Here is a 24649-nt window from a genome sequence, read left to right on the forward strand (position 1 = left end):
GCATAACACTGAGTAAAATTAAAGATAAACAGAATACAGTAGGATTTAGCAAAAATTTCTCTCTTTCTTTCTTAAGGTTAGGCACTTTAACTATGTCCACTTTTTTCAGATTGACATAGTACATAAATAAATACTTTCATATGTATACATGTGCAAACACAAAACAAGGTTGGCTGCATTATTTTAAAACTGCAAGTCACATGATAACCACAGCCAAGATATAAAGTTGCTTTCAAGAGTATGTAACAGCCCTTTCTGATGCAAAATATTCATACACTCAGATCATAAAACTGTGCCCAGTTCAGTGACTTATAACTTCCAAGATGGGAATATCTTTTGTACTTAATGGCAGAATACTAAGTAATATGAGTCAACTCAAGGACCAGAACCATCCAGAAAGAGACCAGTAGAAGTCATATTTCAGTTGTGGTAAGCAAAGTGTGGCATTTTGTAACCAGTGAGAATCCATTAACACAGAAGAGATTGGAAAAGCTGGCTATGTATTCCAAATAATATAATCAAGAACAATTTCCATCTAAAAAAGCAACATAAGTCATATATATACAAGTTGATTCTATGACCTACTTATCAAATCAAACAACTAGAAAATGAAATGGATATTCCCACTATTATATATAAAGACATGCTATTCAAACCATTGGATACAAAGCCTATGAATTTCTGTGTAATTACACTATTTAAATAAGTTTCATAAATAAATGATTGTGCTCTTTTAATAGTGGAATTCCTTTATAAAATTAGACAACGGAAAAAAATAGATGGAACTACTTTCTACCTTCTTACCAAATCGATTTATTTTTAACTGTAAACCATTGTAATCATACATTAAATTGAGAAAGTATTCAGGTAGAAGGGTAGGACTCTCCAGACAAAACAGCCTTACAATGAGGCTTTCATCAATAAAACTCCAGTGCAGGGCTACTGTGATGATCCTGATCATCAGATAGAGTGTGACTTGATATGAATTGTTTCAACATAGTGAGGTTCAAAAACTGTCTTAGTATACAGTACTCATCCTTTGTGTGCTCTTTATTTTTAATTTTGCAACAAGAATCAAGACTTATGGTTATTTGTATCTAGTTTAAAGAAATACATACCTGTCAACCAATTATGGTTTGGTTGTAGTTATTCAAAAAAACCCATAATTTTTTAAAAATTATCCATGGAATTTTGCAAATGTTTTCTATACTAACAAGGAACCAACACCTTAGGAGGAAGTGATAATACTGATACAACTCTTTACATGCAATGATACAGAGGTGTGTTACTGAAAGGAACTGTAAAGGACTGCAAATTATCATAACACCACCTTATTTCACAAAAAAAATCAGGCATGGCATTGAATCGACTCGTAGTAGGTAAAAAATATGGCTGTAGGCTATCTTAACTAATAAAACAACAATCTGCAGTATTTGACAGGTATGGAAACAGTAAGGGTTAGCAGATTCCAACATGTTCCAATCCAGTTTCAGTGCCTTTTTTAACTATCACTCACAAAGAATGTTCTTTTAAACCACTCTTACCTTTGGTATTTGACATGACCAATATTAAAATGTATTATTAACACAGATCAATAAATAAGCTAAAACATAACTGATTAGAGCAGTTTCCATATTTAGAAAAATGCCTGATTCATTCCAACTTCTTTGGGAAATCTCACCACCTATCAAAACCTTGAGGTATATAAAGATAAAATAAAAAAGTTTAAAATACTTCTCTGGAAAAACTTTATCAAACACATGTAACTAGGTTTTGATTGTAAACAACTTTTTGCTAGCTTTTATTCCTTTTGGATCTTACCATCACTGAGGGAAAGAGAGAGAGGGATATACTGAAGAGAAAGCTCCTCATCATCTTCATCTGGATCTTGTAAACTGACTACATCTTCAGGTATCTCTTCATCACCTGCTACTGCCAGCCGAGTTCCTGTTTTAAGAAAATAATATAATTTAGTGTTTAAATTACACTTGTGTTACTTAAACATATTTAAGAGACAGCAATACCTAAAAAAAAAGAAAAAAGAAATGATAAACTAGCCAATAAATTTAAATTTTTGATTCTCTTTCCAGAGAGCTTATACTTATGTTGTATTCAAACAATCAGAAATGAAACATCCCACTTCATTTTCACATCAGTCTTAGGCCTAAAACAGGCAGTTGAGACAGTAAACTGATAGAGAATATAACACTACTTATGAGTTTACAATTCATAACTACTTTATGTAGATCACAGCTTTTACCCTATATGTGAGAACACATTTTTTCAAGGGTGAATGCATCTAATGATAGGAAAAAAATAACAAATTGTGTCACCTTTAACCTTTACAGGAAAGTGGGCATAACATCTGAACACCTTTACACCTTTAGTGAGGTTGTATTTTAATTTAATAAACAACCTAAAACACAAGACAAACAATTAAACCAGGATTTAAGTATAGTGTGAGATTACAAAATACATTTCACTAGTCATCTAGCTGGTATATATATATATACATAAAAGATTAAGACTTATCTTACTACTATTTCCAATATATAATTTACTGTATAATCTACTTTCACTCATTTTTCAATATGTTATAATTTTTCTATATGAAAATATATTCCTGATAAGTATTTCCCTCTCACAAGATTAGCTGTTTTTGTTCACTGCTACCTCTTGTATGTGAACTTTTTATTTACACGTGCTTCTCCCTGTTGTAAATCATCATGCTTCACCTATCCACTAACAGGAGCATAGTATACTCATGTGATATATGTATTTCTCTCTGTGCACCTCTACCAAATTGTCACTTCAAAGACTGGCAGAAAACAAAAACACCAGAAGTGTATGGAGAAGAAGGGTGGGAAGTGTGAATAGAGGAAAGTACCTATCAAAAACACATTTTTAGTACAGGAAAATTATAACTTCTGATATAGTACTTTTCACAAGATTTGCTATAATTCCCCACTGATTAGGAGGAGGAGCCAGTCTGAGATAAGAACAGATGTACCCCATCCAAAGGACATATCTGCAGATAAGAGTCAAATCTGAAAAGGGGAACTGCACCACTATTGAGCCAGGTATACACTATTCCCATCTTTTGTAATGTGTAATACATCAGGGAGGAAAATGAGAGGAGTACATGTGAATGATAGAGAATGTGGTTGGAAAGTGATCCTTACAGAAAGATATTGCAACTCAATCACACATTGAGAAAAGTGGGTAAACACTGGATGTAGAGTGGTTAGAGCACAGCAGACTATATTCAATAAGCCAGTTACATCCAAGACTTTTTTGTAAAGTACCAGCATCTGTGTTATGGTAGAATGAGGATTATACCGTTTTCACCTCAAACCAAATATTCGGGGAACTGAGAACCACTCTGATTTCCACATTATGTCCCAGTTATTGGCTCTGAGCTATAAGTATGGAAACTTGACATCCAGCATTGAAAAAATGTCTAGCATGCAATCAATTTCCTCAACTGTGAAACAGTTCAGGACCTTCTAAATGTCAATAACATCCCTGTAAAAAGAGAGAACAAGAGACAGCCAAGGATGAAACAGGAACAATTCTATATATTTTTGCTGTGACCTACAACAGATGGAGGAAATTGTGGGAGAAAGTCAGACAACATAAGACCTGTATGAGAATCTACATTGATTGGTTAATTCTGAGTCCAACACCAGGTCACAGAGTACCAACATCAATGCAGTTGAAGGCTCTCAAACGAAGGGGTGAACTGCATTTTTGATGGTTCAACTCCAGTGGTTGTGTAAATGGTATATGGAGGCCACATCATCCAGCAAGGTTAAGGCTCAACTCCACTGTAGGTCATCTCATCTCTATCAGCAGAACACCACCATCTACTCTTGATTGAATGGTTATAGCTAACTTTTTGTGGAACTCATTCAGGAGGGTGCCTCCACAATCAACCACCCCAGCAGCTTCAAACTGGAAAGTGGTAGGATGCCCATGTTCCATACAAAAAAAAAAGGGTGAATACATGGTGGAGATTTCGGAAGAACATCATCACTAGAGACAGTAAAATGGGTGACCTCAAAACCATATTTTGAGAAGCAGATCATACCAATTTATTCAATCAAGGTATGGAAGGGATGGGCAGCTATCCTCTTTTGCTTTACTCGTACAGTCCAAGGGTAGTATAAATTCCACAACAGGCATGTTTATGAAGCAAAAACATTGTGATGTTATTCACCTTTAAGTGATCATGTGGAACACCCCATCTCACTAATAAACACTGCAAAGCCATGGAAGAGAGCACAATTCAACATGGTTGTATAGTGCAGATTTCAGTTGAAGAACATCTTGTCAAGCACCGGTCACCAAATAATGAATAATAAAGCAAGGGTCCCTGAACAGAAAGAAATAATGAATAGAAACTTACCAAGTCAGTTGCACTGAAGTATAAAAAATGGTCACAGGTGATGGATGAAAACCCAATGAGGAAGAAACCATGATATGTTGTAGATAAGAGGAGAAGAACGTATTAGGTGTAGTCCTCATACCTGAATACAGGAGTTCTCCCAATGGCTGATGAAGATAAGATGACAGGAAAAAGATAAGGATGTCAACTCTTATGAGAAAACACTTGCAACAAAGTCAAGGAAGAAAAAACTAAAGGGGAGTAAGCCAATGGGATCAAAAGCCAAACACAACTTGTGAGGGCAAAAACAGAACGATCTCAACTGGAAAAAAACTGCCAAGGAATAAACAGGTTGGAGTGGGCACCACAAAAAGAAGTTGTATCAGTAATAGAACAACTAAAAGCACAGATCAGATATATATGAGTCAACCTATATTGGGATAAGAATAAACATGGAAAGTAAAAGGAAGATAATTAGGCAAAAGTATTTAGCATGTTTTCTTCCTTTCTCCAGTTATTTTGATCAATGCAAATGAATTCACTGTTAACAGCTTAATAAAAGAGAATATAAACATTACTGATCCTTTGATAAATATGACTGACAAGCAACAAAAGAATGAAATACCAAATAACCAATTAACAAGCAACTAGCAGTTAAATTCATTTACAACTGAACAATTAACTTGTACAAAATGGTTAGAATATACAATGAAGTAGTAACCGAAAATACAATTTTTTTCTAAATTGCACATGTGAAAGATATAATACTAGTCTACTCTATAATGAAGTAATAGTACATCTATATAAATAACACATTTGTGTTTGTCTGTCTGTAACTTTTCTCACAACTATCTTGACCATACATCACACACCACATGCCATTAGAAAGGTCTCTGTCTAAGTAGTGGATTCTATACTGGCTATTCCATTCAGAATGACCTTACCTATTTGTTATTTAAAGAACCTTTTACTGCAACAGGTAAAGTATGCCATACAATGGCATAATGGCAATGTCATCACAAGACAACTAGCTTTGACTTCAACTTTAGTTTTTTTTTAATTTGCAAGGTATCTTACACACAACACTTAACCCATATGTAATTTCCTTAAAAAAAAACATACCTCATACTAAATACAATTGATATGGCCTTTCTCAACGTATTTAGTTCTAAGATATGTATTGGCATTTTCATTCAAAACTGTGTGTTTATCACTTTGTAAACAAACATTCAGACATTTCTGCACATTCAACAAAGTTTGTCTTCATTAGAACTTTTCATTCACTTTACAATAACTAAGCTTCAGTTCATTTCTTAGACTTTTTCTTTATGTCAGTTTCCTTCTTTCAACTCATAAAACCATGTCTCACACATAAGGCTTATAACTGTTTAATACTCAGTACACAGTTGTAAATGTCATTATTCTATTTTATTATTTATTACATAAAGTTACATCTACACAAGTTGTTTTTTTTATGACTACATAATATTTTTGAAATAGACTGAGGTTTACTGATGTAACCCATAATGCCTGTAAGTAAACATAGCTTAAATGCTATGCATGAAAATAAGAGAACAAGAACAATTCTGGCAAAGGGGAGTAAGACACCTACTACAAATGTTTTGTGGATCATGCCTAGTACAACTTAAGATACATGGATAAAAAAGGTCATAATTAGGAATGTTTTTGGAAAAAATGCAAACAGAAACTAAAAGCAGCTTTAAGTTATCATCTGGACTTTACAATATTTTATTCTCAAACTAATACATTTAACTATGAAGTTCTGTAATTTAATAAACCTGTTATTGTGATGATACACTAAAAACTATAATAAACGTTGAACTAGCTAACAATTAGTTAACGTACAGTTCTTCACTGTCTCCTATCTAGAATTATAAGGTATATAACTAAACACAAATTTCATAACCAAGACTTTTGGCACAGACACACATATTCTTACCTTCTAGGTTTCTTGAGGTGCTATTATCTAAGTTGCAGGTGTGTTCTTCTATATCTTTTGAAAGTAAGTTACTTTGTAGATAGTGAGAATCCACCTCAAGTTGTTGGTTGTATCTATTTGTTTCTTCAGGGATCTAGACAAGAAAAATAAATATTTAAGGATTTTCTCTGAAGAAATTATTAATTACCTAAAAATGTATGTACATAATGCTAAAATCAGTTATGAAACTTCCTTCCCCTACTTTATTTGAAGCTAGTCTACACAAAAACATGTTCCTTCAATTGAAATATTTCAGCCCACTTTCATTTACATGTAACTGATGAAATTCATTAGAAACATTTCGGTGTGTACTTGTTTGTACACTTATTTATATCCTGAAGAAATCCAAAAAAGATTCTTGGCTACTTGCAAAACAACTAAAATTACTGAATCCTTTTTTGTTGCTTCAACAGATATTTTCTTATTACTCTGTTTATAATGCACAAGAAAAAGCTGATCTCTTGCTAAGGTCAAAAAGTATATTTTACAGTTCATAGAAATATTCTTAAGATATACCCTTTTATAAATGGATTTATTAAAAAAATTGTTAAAATCCTCCTGTAATCGGTATTTGTGCTTAAAGGATAAAAAATTCAAAGTGATATTAAAAACTTAGACTTTTTGTATTTAGAAAATCTGTTATATGGACTATAAGAGAAATTTTAAGATATTATTTTAAAGCTATAACACATTTTTATTTTCAAATTATTATATTAATTTGAACTGTTTTACTCACCATACTGTACAAACCAGATAAATTGCAATCCTGTAATACTGAGAAGCTAAAACAATCTGAAGAAGCTGCAACACCATTAACATTTTCTTGGGGGTTTTCAAATGTGGGAGACATTCTCCTACAATTCTCCATTTCCTCAGAATAGAGATGTCTTTCAGAGATAACAATATCCTCCTCAGATTTTTCAGAATCCCACTGTTTACAAGCATTTTTTTCTATTTCATCTTTGTTCAAAAGTTTTTGAGCCATAACTGGGACTGATGCTTCTAAATCTTTCAAGCACTCAAATGAACCAGATGCAGAACTACATGAAGACCTCACACTTAGTAAATTATCACTGTCGCTGTCAAAATCTGGTGTGTACATATCTCGATTAGCTGATTCTTTACAATAAACAGAATCAAGAATTCTTTTACTATCATTTCTGTCTTCATCTTGTGACACTAATGAGTGAAGAAAGTTTTCTATCTCCTGATAATTCTCATCACTTTTTTCATCTAGTGGTGCAGTTTGAAATGGATTAGTTACTTTTGCATCAACTCTACTTTCTTCTTTTGGTTTTGTAATGTTCTGAGAATTTGATATGTCTGGATAATTTGTTCCATTTTTATCATCTGATACTGGAAATTGACAATTTTCTAGTATTGAAGGATTTAAAGCAACTGATGTCTCTTGATTACATTTTTCATCACATTCATCTAGTACTGATGAGTGTAGAGCAGCTGGTGTCCCTTGGTAACTACCATTTTCTTCATCAAAATTTTCAGTTTTACCTAGCTGTATTCTTATGTTTTTATCCATATTTAAACTTCTGTAATTACAACTGCTTACTGTTGATTCTTTCTCATTGTACTCATTTGGTTCTTTGCTGGTAAGTATCTCATCCATACATTCATTTTCTAATGGTACTGTTGTGAGATCACCAAGATGACCACTTGCATCTGTTATTGAAGCCAGTCCTACAAAGGATTCATGAATGGGAGTGCTATATTGTTTAAGTTTCCTTGCACATCTCTCTTCAGGCTCTTCTGATGTTTCATCTTTCAAAGCCTTTAAACAATCAATACCTTGATAGGAAAACTGCTGGTCAATCAACTTACAAGGTACTACAGGAGGTCTGTACTTATTATCCTGTGTTTCCAATTTAATACTTTCAGTGGGTAAAGATTTTAACTCTGAGCTAGAATCTGCTTCAAATGACTTAACCACCAGTTTTTCAAAATCATTAGTGTCATATTTTGAATATATCTCTAAATCAGCTTTTTCATCTTGTTTATTCATATAAACACTGTTAAAAGAACAGGGCAAATCTAGTATTTTCTTATCTGCTGATGTTGTGCATCCATCACTTGATTCATCCATGAACTTTAATGGACCTGCATTGGGAGCAGTACTTTGCCAGTTAGAATTAAAGTCTCCTGAAGAATGAACTATTTTCTCTAAGAAACATTCTGAAGTTACTGCTTTGGGTTTAACTGTTGATAATGTCTTTGGTGATAAAGTATCAGGTAAAGGAACATCCTTGTATAATTCTGAATTACAAGAAAATTCGTGACAACAGGTATCTTTACTAAAAGCTTCCTGATGACAGAAATTATGGATACTTGGATTTTGATTTTTTCAACTTGAGACTGAACATATTTAACATGAGCATCATTTACACGATGAATTTTCCCTTCAGTCAGACACGTTCCATTTTTTTGTTCATCTTCAATAATCTCTTCATTAATGGAAAAAGTGTAATCATTGCTACTCAAGTCTGAATCTAGAAATAAATTATCTGCAGGATGCTTTTGAATAACACTGTCAAGTACAACATCTTCATTTTCATGTAATGAACTTTGTCCATCATCTTTATTATCACAGTTTGTAACTGTAATGATGGAAGCTTTCTCATTGACTTTCTGGTCTATATCTGTTATGCTACAAGGTTTGTTTCTGCTGGTACACAAAACTGATTGATTTGTAACACTCTCTTTGTTAACATTAGCTTCTTGAAAAGCCTGATAGTCCAAACACATGTGATGGTTGCTAGTACCTGATATGTCACAAAGAGAAAAATTGTTTTGTGGATCAGTGGAATCATGTTGAACTGGAATATTACTTGTTTCAACAGATACATAAATACCGCTGTTTGTAATAAGATCATCAACTGTTACAGTCGTAGCATTAGTATCAATATCATTTAGAAGTTCATCTGATATATTGCTTGAAATCAAATCTTGCACTTTTCCTTTTACTTGTATACTTTCAAAACCATAAGAATTCTCCTGGTCAGCATTTTCTGAACATTCTCTTGATTTATTGGTGAAATACCTGGAATTCAGCACAAGAAAGGTATCAGAATCATTACATCTTGATCCATTGTTATTACAGAATGAACCAAGATGGAGATTTGATTCAGCACATGAATGGTTTAGGTTATAGTTTTCAGAATCTGATACACAATGAGCATAGTTAGATTTAAGAGAGGAAACTAGGTTATTAGTTTCTGATAGATCAGAATGGACGGTTGAATAAGAAAGCCCACCAACAGAAGGGACAGATGTGCAGAGAGAAGCAGAATGGACACAGGCAGGTGATGTTACAGCCACTGAAGAATTTATACATGAGACAGTATTATCAAAAAATGTACTTACATAGCTTGACCTAGCTTCTGGAAACAATTCTTCACAGGCACTTCCTGTGAGCAGATCTCTTGCATTTGTTAGCAAAGATTGTGATTTATAATTTTCAGTACAAGCAGAGAGCTTATGTTTCTGGTCTAACTCTGAAGAACTTATAATTTCTTGTTGATCAGGCAAAGGTAAGCACAGATTTTTAATCTCTATTTGTTGTTCTTCCAATTCTTCACTGAGTTTGTTTTTGTTACTATGGTGAATAAAAGTATACTTGTCCAATTCTGACTTGTTTTCTAAAGAAGGTAACCCAACCCAATCATTACTTTGATCTAAGTCTGTTCTATACAGCTGCATCAACTCTATCTTATTCTTAGTTTGAGGTTTTTCCTGAGATATGTTTTTAAATTCATCTTTATTACTTACAAGTTCACAGTTCTTTTCAAGTTGAACAAAGATGCTTTCTGAATCAATGTCTGATATCATTCTTGATGTCTCTGACCAAGCACATGGTTTACAGTTAGAGTTATCTTTTACATGAAGACCATTAGGAGGAAATTGATTATATGTAGCAGATGAATTAGCTTCAATTTCTTGGTCTGAACTCCAGGTATCTTCATTTTGCCATTTTTTCTTAGGAGAAGCTATTTTAGAGGTTTCCCCAGATGATGAAGCTTCATTAGCCAACATATTGTCCAAGTCTTTAATGGCATCAGAAATCTGTTGAGCAGTAATACTACTATCTGAACTCTTTTCAGAAGATTCATGGAATGATATTTTATGTTTTTCTTGAATCTCTGTGCAATCTAAACTTTCCATGCTTTGAAACTGTTTTTCCTCATTTAGATCATCTAAACTTCCTCGTAAGTTTTGGAGGCTTTGAGAAATATGTGAATTTATTCTAAAACTAACTTTGTACTCTGTTGAAAGAGACTCTTGTGAAGGAGAAATTTCCTCAGATGAATAATCCATTTCTACCAATTTTTCTCTTTCCTTTTGCAACTCATGTTTGTTATTCAGAATAAAATCATCTTCAAACTGCATATGAATCTTGGATGGACTAAAAAGTGTAGAAATGTTATGATCCTTTGAAATGTTCTGCAAAGCATTCCACCGAATTTCAAATGTTGAAGAGTCTGAAGGAACATCCTTGTTTTCATAGAGGTATTTCAAAAGTGTTGCAACTCTCTGGATCATGGGGCGATCACCAACTGACTTCCAGCAAAGTTTCATAATTCTAAATCTGAAATAGTACTAAAGTTTATCCCACAGAAAAACTAAATATATTACAATGTAAAGAATACAAATTGTAATTCAGAAATTAAAAAAGTCAAAAGTTTTAAAACTGTAAGAAAATATTAAATATGTAAGTGTCAATATTTAGTTATCATTTTTCTCAGTCACTTTTCTTGTTACATGTTATCTATTTGTAACTTTACTCTTATTTTTTCATCAAAAGTTTATAACACGTTTTATCCCTATGACTGCATGTACACTCTTCAAAATCTTGTGCTACTGAGCTACATTGAAAATTTAATTAAAACACTTTACTTCTACATTTCAATGAAATTATTATTTAAATAAATCATAGTTCAAAGTTTTACATTATCTTAAATATCATTATTTTATTTCAAAAGAAACACTAAAAGCAATAAACAATTTCAAACTTTCCTGAAATATAAGTAGAGTCACACAACTTTAGTCCTGTACAGTAGTAAATGTTTATCTGTCTTGTTGACACGTGTGTTTCAAAGTTTTTGGTTGAATGCAACAGAAGCAAGTAAGAATTCAGTCAATCACTGATAGATGCTATGTTCACCTTCTATACTTAGCCTTGAGTTTTGTAAAGTAACTATATGTAGCTTATACACATGTTTATGGTCAATAAATATAGTTCATTTTACACTATAATCAAACAAATGTTATTCTAAAATTGGTACCAAGTTGTTATTATAAGGTAAATACAACTACCTGTACTATTTTCTACTTTGTTCTTGATAGCACTTCTGCTGTTTAATTCCTAACCATGTTATAGATAGTGACACATTTAAATTTTACTTTTATGTTTGGGTTAATTATGCACTATTTCATTTTAAAATTCATATTTGAAAAGTTTAATACTTCTATGAATACATTATAATGTAGCCTTTGCTCCACAAGTCTTAAAACACACAGTGTGTACAAATCTATTTTGCCACAGCATAATATTTCTCTGCTGTTCATACCATTCTATAACCTACATGTACCTGTTGATGTGTGTAAACATAAATAATTAAAAGTAAACAAAACTAGAGAAAAATAAAAGCTTAAACTATTAGTGAAATGGTAAAGAAATTATACACTTGAACCAATGAAAATATTTTAAGGCTTTTATGAGGGTAAGCATATTTCTTCATTTCTTAATTTTAAATATTTCATTATATTATGCATGATAATAATAGCTAGAGTTGGTGACATAGTATAGAAAATAGAAGATAAAATACAAACATTTACCTAAAAAAAAACCTGTTATAATAATTTCAGAGGTACTAGAAATTATTAAAATAAAAATGTGAAAACTGTAAGATAATAAACAGTATTCCTATCCTCAACAGTAAAACCACTTTGCAGGCAAACTAATCAAAGCCTCTGTGCAAATAACTACATTAAATAATAAATTTTTATCAGAAACAGTAGAAAAACAATTCAGAATTAAATGTGGTATTTTTCTAAAACTATCAGGCCATTCCTTAATTAAAGTCCAATTTTAGGTTCAGAAAAAGAGAAAGGATTTTAAATGCTTTCAATGGTATTTAATAAATAATGTATGTTCCATTATTATTAATTATTTCCTGCCAACGATTCACAAGCTTCTGAATGCCACTTCTGTAAAATTCTTGGGGTTTGGAAGAAAAGAATGTAGAGAGGGTAGATTTGACATATTCATGTGTTCCAAGCTCTTTTCCATCAAAATAGTTCTAGAAACTTCAGAATAGATGATAATCAGATGTGGCAAGGTCTGGAGAATAAGGAAGATGTGGGAGATTTTTCCTATTCTTGCTCTTCAATCTTTGCAGATGTTATTCTTGCTGTATAGGGCCTTACATTATCCTGGTGTAACATAACACCTTTACGACTGATCAAAGTAGGCATTTTTTCTTCCAGTGCAATATTCAAGTGCTCTAACTGTGGACAATACAAGTCTGATGTAATCGTTACATTGAGTAGCAGCAACTCCAAGTGGATTGTGCCAACAGTATCCCACCAAATGCTTAACAAGACTTTCCTAGGGAGGAGGTCCATTTTGTGCTGTAATTTAGCCAGTCTACCCCCACTGAGCCATCGTCTGCAGTGCTTAACATTTTTTATAAAATATCAATTTTTCATCTCCAGTCACTAATCTGTCCAAAATAAGTGAGTTACATTCACAAGAGTGCAGAGAAGTGCAAATGTCCACTCTTGCTCTAAGGTTGGCTTTTGTAAAATCATGGGAGACCAATTTTCCAAGCTTTGACACCTTTCCAAGCTGTTGCAGATGACAGTGAACTGTTGAATGGGTTGAATTAAACTTCTGTGCTAGTTCTTCAACTATTACAGCACAATCTTCATCAAGTGCAGCCAGCAGCAAGTCATCATTAAACTCAACAGGACGACCTGGTGCATCATTTAAACTGTAGTCACCTGATCTGAACTTCTGAAACCACCTTCGACATTATCTTTCACTAAGAGACTCTACACCATAAACACCTTGAATGTTTCGTGTAGTTTCTGCTGCACTATTGCTTTTTTTTAAATTCATAAAGCATTATATACTTAATGTGCTCCTCAGACACATCCATCTTCATACGGGTTTATTTGATTAATGAACTGAAAAAGTGGTGTTGGGTTAGTTTATTTTATTTGTCTCAACATTTTTATACACGTCCTACTACATATTTTAGTCATTAAAGTCTTCTACACAGACAGAAATGATGATACACTTTCTGTATAATCTGCTAAATTCATTCTTGTTGCAAGCTCCAATCATGGAACTATCTATTATTTCATTGCACTTTTGGGTGAAACTGACTTTCCTTAGAGCAATGATGCAAGTCCACTGAATAACAGGAACACAGAATAATTCTAAATTTCTCAGAATAACTAATTGCATGAATGAAATAAAGAAACTGAATTCAATGTAAAACATAAGTGAACAATCTTTATTACTTAAACTAACACAAACAAAGTATGTGTACTTGCTTGTTTTATGACATACTAGACCAGATATTACTTTTATCAGACTGACTTGGCTGAGATCATCCACCACATTAATTTAAACCTTATGTTACTAACTTCAGAGGTAACATCAGACTTAACCAGAGTATCAATGCTACCCATATGACTTATTATTCTCTTTCCAACTTAAGAAATGTCAAATTCTCAAGGCATTATCTACTTTATCATTGGAGGAAAACATCGATGACTATATCATTTTACAATGTGCAGCATTTAAACTATACCCCATGAGCTGACCATGTGTTATCTCAAGAAAATGACAATGAATTGAGACAGCTAGAATGAAAGCAACTAAATTTTCTTATGCATAGGTTATGTGAAACTGCACATATCATAATAACTCTGCATTACAATAAGCAGATAAAAAACACATGGTAATTTTATATACCATAATTTCCCTTTCCCTTTCTTAGGGCTTGTCCTTAAGCTGACAATTAATTTTAACTTTAACACACATAAGTGCAAGTTACATTTATTAAACATGTAAGCCCCATTAATGTTTAAGTCCTCTAATATGATTAACCTACATAAAAAAAAAAAGACTATCTTTACAATCTCTGTATAACAAGTAGGTGACCATGAAAGTAAGCATAACATAACGTTTTTAATGTGATTAGTGTATCTTAACAAAATTTGACAAGCTGTTAGTAAACATTTCAAGTATTTTGTATACAAAAATCAGATGTTTCATTAGGTATTTTTAACAGAGTTATCTGTAAGTTTACACAATCAGTCTGCCTCTGACTGTTCTAAGTATAAGGCAACTTCCATGTTAAAATAAAAAATACTTTTCATCTTATAGTTTTCAAATTCTATCTACTTAACCTAACAAACTTCTTAATTGAATAACAAAAGCTTTCTTTTGTTTGTTTACAGTTCAGTTTTGATACCAATAAGTATCTACACCTGATTTCTAGTGTTATAATTCCACAGATTTACTGCTGTGCTACTGGGACTTTCATTTTTCCTGTACAGTGTTATATTTTATTTGTTACTTTGTCTACCCCAACACTGTACAGACTTGATCCATTTGATGAACTTTGTACTCACCATTAAAAATATGGAATAAATCTTAATTATCCATTTTCTCATTCTAGAATGTCCCTGCACTGTAACAGACAATTATATACAATTTATTTTTACAGCTTAAACTAATATTTTTTCATTTATAATTGAGATGTCACCCTCTCAGACAAAAGTGTGTGTTTTTCTTAGAGCAAAGTCATATCAGGCTATCTGCTGTGCCTTCACAGGGGAATCAAGACCCTAATTTCAGAATTGTAAATCCGTAGACATACTGTTGTCTCAGTATAGTACAACAAAAATTTCAAATAAGAGTTATGATGATTTATATGGTGTGGTATGTGGCTTTCACTTTAATGCTTCTATCTCCATACAGAAAATGTTTTTCTTTATATACCTGTCTCAAACCTAGACTGTCATATTTTAAGTAGGAAATTCCCTGGGAAGTTGCAAGGCCACATAGGGGCAGCAGAAAACGTACAAAAGGGTAGTTCTGAGTGAAGAAGTGTCATATGATGCAAAAGATGAAAACTGAGCATTTATTGAAATATTTTATTTTAAAATTAACTGATTAAAACTTGTATAATACTACAATTTGAGTTATAAACTTTGTTTTGATGCCATGTTTGTTGGCATACATCAAAGATAGTTTAATTACATTTTGAATATAACATTGTAAAGTGGCCATCATGTGTGCACTTTGATGTATCAGTACTGAAAGGGTTATATAAAGTACAGTAAAAAATGAAAGACATAAGAAAGAAAACAATTAAGATAAATATAATAGGGCATACATTCAAAAATACAGAAAAATCAAGTCCTTGAGCAATAAGCACTCACATCAAAAACTATAAATGATATTCCACAAAACCCCTACATTCAAAACACAAAACAAAAATTAAACCACAATACTATTCCTCACGAAATATGAACAATGTGGTTAGCTACACATTTTGAAAAAAACAAGAGAAAAAAAAACAATAAAAAAAGACAAAACACAGTTATGATGATTACATACAAAATATATACACATATTTAGTGACTAGCAAGAGATCTAACTTCTCCTCACTTCAATCCAGTCAGTAGATCCTTCAATGTGGCAATGCCCTCCAATTGCCTGCAGAGATCACCTTGATGATCCCCCAGGCTCCATCCAGAGTCCTCATTATATTTGGTCAGTTTGAACTGCAGCTGGAAAAAACCTCTTCCTCAAGCCACAACAGTGGTTGTGATGGTCTTTCTCACAGCCAAACTTTTTCCCTGTTATACAGGACCATCATCTTTTGATAATGCTACTTGAAGATTGGATCTTCTACAATGTGAGATGATTGGTGATGATTCCAGGTACAGCAATCAGAAGCACTACCCATTCATGTTACTGTTGAATCATTTCATTGAGTCTCATAGGTGACAGGAGCTCAATCATCACAGATAAGGAGACCCCAAAAGATCCAGTCAGAGGTGGGCAAACATTAAGTGTCATCACATGGTGGTGGTGATTACACATATCTTGACAGGACACCTAACAGGAGACTCCCAGTGTTTTTACATCCACCTTGACTACTGGTTTATTATCAAAGGTGTTGAAACCAGTGCTTAGCTGAGCTGCATGTAGGCTTACTTTAACCAGTGTAGAAGTGGCAGTATGAAGTGGGTTCTCAAAAGCCTTGGTGATTACTTCACACAGTATATGGGTTCTGTGAGATTATCCATGACTGACTGAAGCTGCTTCATCATGGGAGACTTCAAACCAACCCGACAAACACCTCTGAACAATCCTTTAAGTCAGATATGTCAGCCAGCAATGTATCTTTAACCATGGGCTGTGCAGAGTTGAAATTCATGCTAGGTTGAGGAGTCTTTGGGTCATTAGCAAAGTCCAGCCCTTTGTCAAACAGCAAATTCTGTGCTGTTGTTTATCACAGTTTCCTTCTACCATTCAGCTTAAATTCTACCTCAAATAACAAAAGTCCAAATAGAAACTGTTATGTCAAAGGAATTACAATTTGTCAGAAAATCACTAGGTTAGTATGTTGTGAAAAGGGTCATAAATGTAAAGTTAAACATACATTATTCACTATAAACTAACTTTAGAGAGAGAGTAATAGCAGTTAGTCAAGTGACTGCTATGGGTTTCTAGGGTTCTCATACCATATTCATTGTAAAAATGTATTACTAGATATTATGACACAATAATATTCAATTGAAACAATGAGAAAACTAAGAAGGTTGTAATACCATAACAATCACTGAATCATAATCAATGAACTGCAAAACATTATGTAAAAATCCTGAGATCAACTGTTGCTTCTAAAAATAACTAAATTTAACACTCATGCTGTATAAACTATCTAAATCGTAGCTCTCACATTAATCATAAACAAAAACTAATGTATATCTAACAATGACCAATATCTATAGCTGAGCTACCTCCGTTGTCATTCCATTACAAAAGGTAACACAGCTTACCCTTTTGGTCCAGGACCATTCCACTATCATCTAGATGATATTATAAACAAATTCTAGTTACAATAAGAATTAAAAGGTCAAAATCCCAGTTAACCTCATATCACAGTCTCAATATCCAGATCAAATCTTTTATTTCCATTCTTTTCTTGCTTTAATAATTGTTTTTGTGTAATTTTTCCATTCTTGTTATAAACTACATATAAATTACTTCAAGTAAAGTTCATACATTGCCATATGCACATATCAACATCTTCACCACATCATAAACATTATACAGCTTAGCAAACAGTTGGTTGTGAAAGTTACTTCACTGATTGATGTGGTTTCCTTCAGGTGATCAAACCAAGCTATCCTGTGCACTGTTAACACATCAACCATGGGCTGTACCAACCAGCTGATGACAACAGGTACATACAGGTAACCTTGTTTTACCTCTGAGAGTTGATTAGTGATATCCATGGCAGAGTAAGACAAAAAAATTCTCTGTTAGAGTTTACCATGTTTTGAGAAACTCTTTCTCTGGAGGCAATGCTAAATTTTTTTATACAAATGCAGCCACAAGAACTGCCTTTAAACATTAACACATTAAATGCAGGTAACTTTTTTTTTTTGCCCTCCAGTCTTTGCATTGCGAAAAGTATGAAAAATCTCATGCCTCAAATCTGTGGAATCCACTAGCTATAACACAGGCTGAGACCTATGGCTTGGTGGTGAGACTGGTAACATTGGAACAGCACAACTTCCTGCACCCATAACTGTTCATATGAGCACCATACGTTACAGGCACCTGTGCTTTGGTCTTTAACCTAATATGGTTGGGCTTTACTTTGAAACAAGGCATGAAGTGCCAATGCTCAACCTGGATCTTTCATTTGGTCTTTCCAGACCTCCTGAAGCATTAACTGTGGCATCCACTCATTAGTGGAATCTCATATTGTATAGCTTGTTATCTTTATAACTGAAATGGTTTCAACTCCCATAGAGTGTCTAGGGTGTGGACATTGAATGAACAAATTATATCCACACAGCTACACAATCCATCAGCCTTTCCTTATTGTAGGCCTGGACAATTTTGTACAAATAACTCTTACTCCTGCAACGCTGTTATCCAGCATGTAGTTATTTCTGTTTGAATTTTAAAGTTCATTATTAATATTGAAAACCTTGCATAGTCCACTTGAACAGTGCATTTTCTATCATACAAGTAGTGTTAATAGTGTTTCACAAAGAATAAAATGGTAAGCACTTTTTTATGTTGTTTAGTATCTGCATACATGATTTTACATTCTACTCATCTTGCAACCATGATGATACTGCTCTAATTTGATGATCAATGACATTGGCACCTAACAATTATATAGTTTTGTCATAGTTATACAATCATAGGTGCTTTTACTATACCATATTTCAAGAACTGGAATGCTTGTTCACATTCCTACACTCCACTTAATGTACCTCAATTTCAGTGGAAGCTTAACAGTACAACACAAAATTCATATAAGTCATTCATTACTCATGCTGAAAGCAGCCACAGACATGCTCTCATCATCCAGTTCAAGTTTCCAGTACCTGGGTGTCAGGTTTAACATATCTAGACAATCATCTGTTCATGGTAGTGTAACAGGTCAAAGTAAGTTATTACATCTGTCCATCTAAAATCATTGCAGAACCTGAACATACCTTCCTTTCTTCTGATAATTAGTACTGGAGAAACAAAGTATTCTCTGAAGGCTATATGATCTTTAACGTTCAATAGACTTTAGTACTTGCTACATTCATAGCACTCCAAGAAATCTGGATGTGGTGTGCATGTGTGTTACACTAACTTTTATTGGTATGTAAACCTAAAATTAATTTTGTACATATTTATTACAGAGTAGATCTTAAAGAATGTTATAATTTTACAACTTAAGCTTTCACAACAAATTCTTTTTTATAGCACCAAATATGTCTTAAATATTTTCAAATGTTTAAGAATTGTTCTCAAGTGCATCTCCATTAAAATACTGTTAAGTATATTCAGAGAAAGCTACTACACATTGGCTAACTTGTAAAACCATTCATACACTTTATCACACATTTTCTTTGTGCAAATTTTTTTCATTACAACAAGACAGACTAGATTTTTATTTCTTTCCAATCTGTTTTTTTTTTAGTGTAATGTTAAAAGGGAAAATTAAATTTATAATAAATACTTTATTTTTTTAATGAACATTTCATTCTCATACTCCAAAGCAATACTAGATAATCCACAGTCATATTCATAGTGAAATCTTTTGATATAATTGCATATTTTTATTTTGTTATGAATCAAACAAACATTGAGTGTAATATATATCCCACCAATAAGTTGTGGTACTAAACACATACTGATGGTATTTTTGTTTGCATTATGTGACTAATATGTTATTAGAAGTTCTGCAACAAACAAAAGTATGGGCTCATTACCAATTTGTAAATAAATAGTAAATAAAAATGTGTGTAAAAAAGCTGATGAAGTTCACATTGATATCATCAGTAATTCTAGGTACGACAGATAAAAGCTGCTACAAATGATCCACATTTTAATATGGTGACACTTCAATGTTGTGTGAATGATAAAAAAACCCAGAAGTTTAATGATGTCTCCTTAAGACTACACTTTATTAAAAAGAGAATAATATGGCAACCTACAGTTTGTCAGCATGAACACAATAGCTCTCGGGCTTCTCTAACTGGATTGTTTGTTGACTAATAACTTTCTGTATAACTTCATCATCTGTCATATTTGTGTATGGTTGTCTTCCAAACTCTAATGTTTCCCATAACAAAACACCAAATGACCTAGAGAACACAGACAAACATGCACTTTTTCTTTGCATTATATTTTGGCAAGTTAATTACTAAGACAAAATGTTTTGTGCACTATTCTAATAGTTAACTCATTTCATATAAGTATGTATGTGGTTAAAATGTATTACAGTAAAAATTTCATTATCCAGCATCTTCCAGACAGAGAAAACATTTAATTACAAAACCATTTATATTAAGATATTTTACAAGAAAAACTTTGACACCAAGTTATTGTTCTAAAGTACAGTATTTCTACACCATCTATACTAATAAGAGTTTTAAACAATAATAAATGTTGTAATAACTGATATAAAAGACATTTATAAGTATATTATACACCATGCAGACAGATGAAATTCTCCACAGAATGCAAACAAAGCCACAGCAGTGTCACTACACTACAATAAGCATTTATATTTGGAGATATTAACATTTTTGGTTACAAGGAAAACAAACCTTTCACTTTACAAGTTAAACTACTACTTTCCCCAAACTTCTTTTTTACAGCACTACAAATGCAAAAGGGCTCAGTTCACTGACACTATCTGAATAATCTATTTTTAAAGAAACACAACTTATCTTATAAATTTATCTTTTTATTAATAGCTTCACATAGAAAATAATAAATTTTCTCTAATATCCTAGACCACCACAATCTTCTTTCTCAAATATATTTCAAGTTGTTCTCTCCTATCATAATCTATGTCAACTTTTAAGACAGCACAGTTCATTAACATATAGCCACATAAAAGCAAAGATCACCACATTATCATTTTCTATTACAAGATAACAATGTTTACCTTTCAGAGTTATCTTTAGGCCATAATCAAAATTTAACAAACTATTTTAAAATATTTAAAATATAAATAATACGAAAAAAAATCAACCAAATGAATCCAGTTTATACAGAAAATTAAACACCTTTGTTCCTGAGTCACTGACACATGTTTAACATGTTTTATGGTAACGTACTGTGTCACTCACAGATGAGAGATGCACTGTTAAATCCATATGATATAAATGTAATCAACAGTACTTCAAATATATAAGGGGCTATTTGAGTCTGGTTCGTAAGGCTTATTCTTAATCTTATGTTATACTTGTATACACATGTATTATATCATAAATACAAAACGTGTGTGTGTGTGTGTGTGTGTATATATATTGCAAACCAAACATTTGAATTGCAAATCCTTATCAAAAATAATATTTTGTTGCTTTTTTAACTTCTCAACTGGGTTATTTATTACAAAATAAAATATAGCAATTGTTAACACAAAAATGATGTGAATGATATGGTCCTGGAAGTAAATGGACTTTCACAGAAGTTCATGTCACTCATTTTTTGAAATTAAGAAAAACCATATTCATACCTAATAACTCTAAATGTGACAAAAAATTACAAGTTGATACAAAAAATGAAGTTGGGCCAAAGCAAAATTCCACAAATATGACCTTGGGAGGAAATGTGTTAAACAGACACTCACAACACCTTTTTATTCAAATAGAAAAAGAACAAATATTTTTAACAGGTTTAATTAAAACTTAAAGATAATTTCATACTAGACTTTTACTTGCTTTTTAGTCCTCTTGTATTACATAATATTTTATAGTTATAATACATCTAATGAACTAAAAAAAAACTTCTTAAAACTCACCAGATGTTTGCTTCCTTTGTGAGCTGTTTGATCTCTATGGTAGTTTTAGTACATAATACGGATTCAGGTGCACACCAACGGATTGGAAGAGTAACATCTCCCAACATATAATAGTCATTCTATACAGAGCAGGGTAATAGTAAAACTGTAACTACCCTCACAAAATAGTGTATTTTTAATACTGTATAAATGTGTAAGTCTACAAATTAAAACAATTGTGCAGTTAAAAAAGGAAAAGAAGTAAACACTGATACACCCCTTCTGTAAGGTAAATTCTACACTATCTTGATCATAAAGATACTTGAAAAACAAAACTTTAACAAAAAGTGTGCAGTTAAAAAAGGAAAAGAAGTAAACACTGATACACCCCTTCTGTAAGGTAAATTCTACACTATCTTGATCATAAAGATACTTGAAAAACAAAACTTTAACAAAAAGTGTGCAGTTAAAAAAGGAAAAGAAGTAAACACTGATACACCCCTTCTGTAAGGTAAATTCTACACTATCTTGATCATAAAGATACTTGAAAACAAAACTTTAACAAAAGTGTGCAGTTAAAAAAGGAAAAGAAGTAAACACTGATACACCCCTTCTGTAAGGTAAATTCTACACTATCTTGATCATAAAGATACTTGAAAAACAAAACTTTAACAAAAAGTCACAATATTTAGATTTGCAACAGTACTTCCAAAGTTTGACAAAATATGTATATATATAATTATAAACCTTTAAATTGATGTTAATAGTTTAATTAGCTTTGTGAAATTAGATAACAGAACATAAAACAGTGGAGTAGTCAAACATAAATTGAAAACAAGCTTAGATGTAAACAACCAGATCTATTTTGATAAGTAAAAGAAACAAAAGAAGTTTGGAAACACAAGACCACACAGATAATTGATAGATGTCATTGAAAATGCCAGTGGTTGTTGAATTTCTAGCAAATATTACACAATCAGGTAAAATAATTTTTTGGTAGTAGCTGACAATATTGGCAAGCATGTCAAGTGTAAGGCTAAGAAAATAGAAATGATAAAACAGTTTGTAAAGAAGGAAGCTTCTTCCATTACAGAGAGTCAGCAATGTTCATGTAACAACTAATTTCATTACTGACTGTATAAACAGTTTTCATCTAAGCATAAGGTATAAAAGGAAAAAAATACATCTTAACAAATACTAACAGCCAGCTTATTAATTTAACTCTGTTACCTTATACTTATGAATTGATGTTCCATACTCTCCAATTTTCACAGTTTGATCACCACAAACCACACAGTTACGAGTAGCTACATCTCTAGAGTTAATCATTAAAAAAAAAACTAATGTACTTTATAACTCTTTACACAATACAAATATACTTGAATCATCACACAATTCTAACAAAAGAAAGAAAAAAATGGAATTTTTGGAAATTCATAAAATTAACTTTTAATGTTTTTGGAAATATAAACATAAGATCACATCTCATTAGTTTTTAATGTAATAATAACTAGGTAATGTTCTAACATACTGAAATTTGCAATTTCCAGAGATTTTCATTCTCAACAGGCGATAAAAGATAACTCAAGCAAGAATTCATGAATTTTCTTTAAGTAAAATTATTTTCAACTATCATCTACCCTACATTATCTTCCCATAACCAGATCATTAAAGGTTTGCATTAATCAACTTTATCAAGACATGGTATACTGAAGGAGTAAATGCAACTTATAACAAATTCAAACATGTTTGTTTATTTAGAATGTTCATACAAAATCATTTCTTATTGTAAACTGAGACAACAGAGAAGGTAGCTAGCTCATCAGAGAATCAAATGTTAACTCTTTTCTGACCAAATAGACAGCTCTGACAGCAACTGTTTTACCTCCAAAGTACAGATGCATTTTTACAGTAACAGAACAAAAGCCATAAGCCTACAACCTTGGCACACTAATCACAAGATTATGCCATGTTCAATAGTACGATGAAGCAGTGTCGATAAGGCAATTTATAATGTATATGCTTTCCGACAAAAAGAATAAATTTCTAAAGACAATTTCATATCTTTCTATGATGAAGGATAAATATATAAGATCTACAATGTTACTGGACATATGCAATGTTTACAATGAAAACAAAGTCAAGAAAATACATGAGCTTAACAATATGGACTCTCAACCTTATGTACAGATGTGAAATTAACAGTGTAACATTACAAGTTCTCTACAACAGAAAATTACAAAAAAGTGCTTCCTTGAAAATCTGAATTTTTCTTTACCAAAATTACTATAAAAATTCTATTTCTTTATCTTGTAAATTCTGTTGTCAAATTAATACAACTCTAATTAGTACTTTGTTCCATGAGAACAGTTAATCAAGTGAAAACAAAATGAAAATATTAAATTTTGAAACTTGATAACAGGTTGAACTGCTTTGCATATAAAATAGGTTATGTTCAGCATTAGAAACTTCTCCTATATAAACATATATGGGTGAAATTCTGCAACAAGGCTTCTTCTGTTTTTCTTGTTTAGCTGTATATGCATAATATAAAGACAATATTTTGTGAGAGTTTCATACTTGGTTACATCTGATATTCAGCACTAAGGTCTACTGCTTTACAAAAAAAAAGAAAGAGGTTATGTTACGTATGATATACAGTAGCAAAGTCTACCACTCTATAAGTGAAATACA

At 32.1% G+C, this 24649-nt stretch overlaps 2 protein-coding genes across 2 annotated transcripts in view; both read right to left on the reverse strand.

The window, feature by feature from the left end:
• The window catches only part of LOC143227334 (uncharacterized), a 34544-nt gene extending 25401 nt beyond the window's left edge, over window positions 1-9143 (reverse strand). Inside the window, exons 1-4 of the mRNA XM_076458790.1 lie at window positions 8727-9143; window positions 7123-8610; window positions 6348-6480; window positions 1822-1947 (exon numbers count right to left, since the gene is read on the reverse strand). Coding sequence (XP_076314905.1) covers window positions 1822-1947; window positions 6348-6480; window positions 7123-8610; window positions 8727-9143 — 2164 coding nt within the window. The remainder of the gene's footprint in view (window positions 1-1821; window positions 1948-6347; window positions 6481-7122; window positions 8611-8726) is intronic.
• A 141-nt stretch (window positions 9144-9284) lies between these two features.
• LOC143227335 (uncharacterized) overlaps window positions 9285-24649 on the reverse strand; it is a 39441-nt gene continuing 24076 nt past the window's right edge. Inside the window, exons 9-13 of the mRNA XM_076458791.1 lie at window positions 23186-23270; window positions 21977-22095; window positions 20160-20309; window positions 9762-10983; window positions 9285-9438 (exon numbers count right to left, since the gene is read on the reverse strand). Coding sequence (XP_076314906.1) covers window positions 9424-9438; window positions 9762-10983; window positions 20160-20309; window positions 21977-22095; window positions 23186-23270 — 1591 coding nt within the window. The 3' untranslated portion in view covers window positions 9285-9423. The remainder of the gene's footprint in view (window positions 9439-9761; window positions 10984-20159; window positions 20310-21976; window positions 22096-23185; window positions 23271-24649) is intronic.

The sequence above is a fragment of the Tachypleus tridentatus genome, chromosome 9, assembly GCF_004210375.1.
Source record: "Tachypleus tridentatus isolate NWPU-2018 chromosome 9, ASM421037v1, whole genome shotgun sequence".
Classification (NCBI taxonomy): Eukaryota; Metazoa; Arthropoda; class Merostomata; order Xiphosura; family Limulidae; genus Tachypleus; species Tachypleus tridentatus.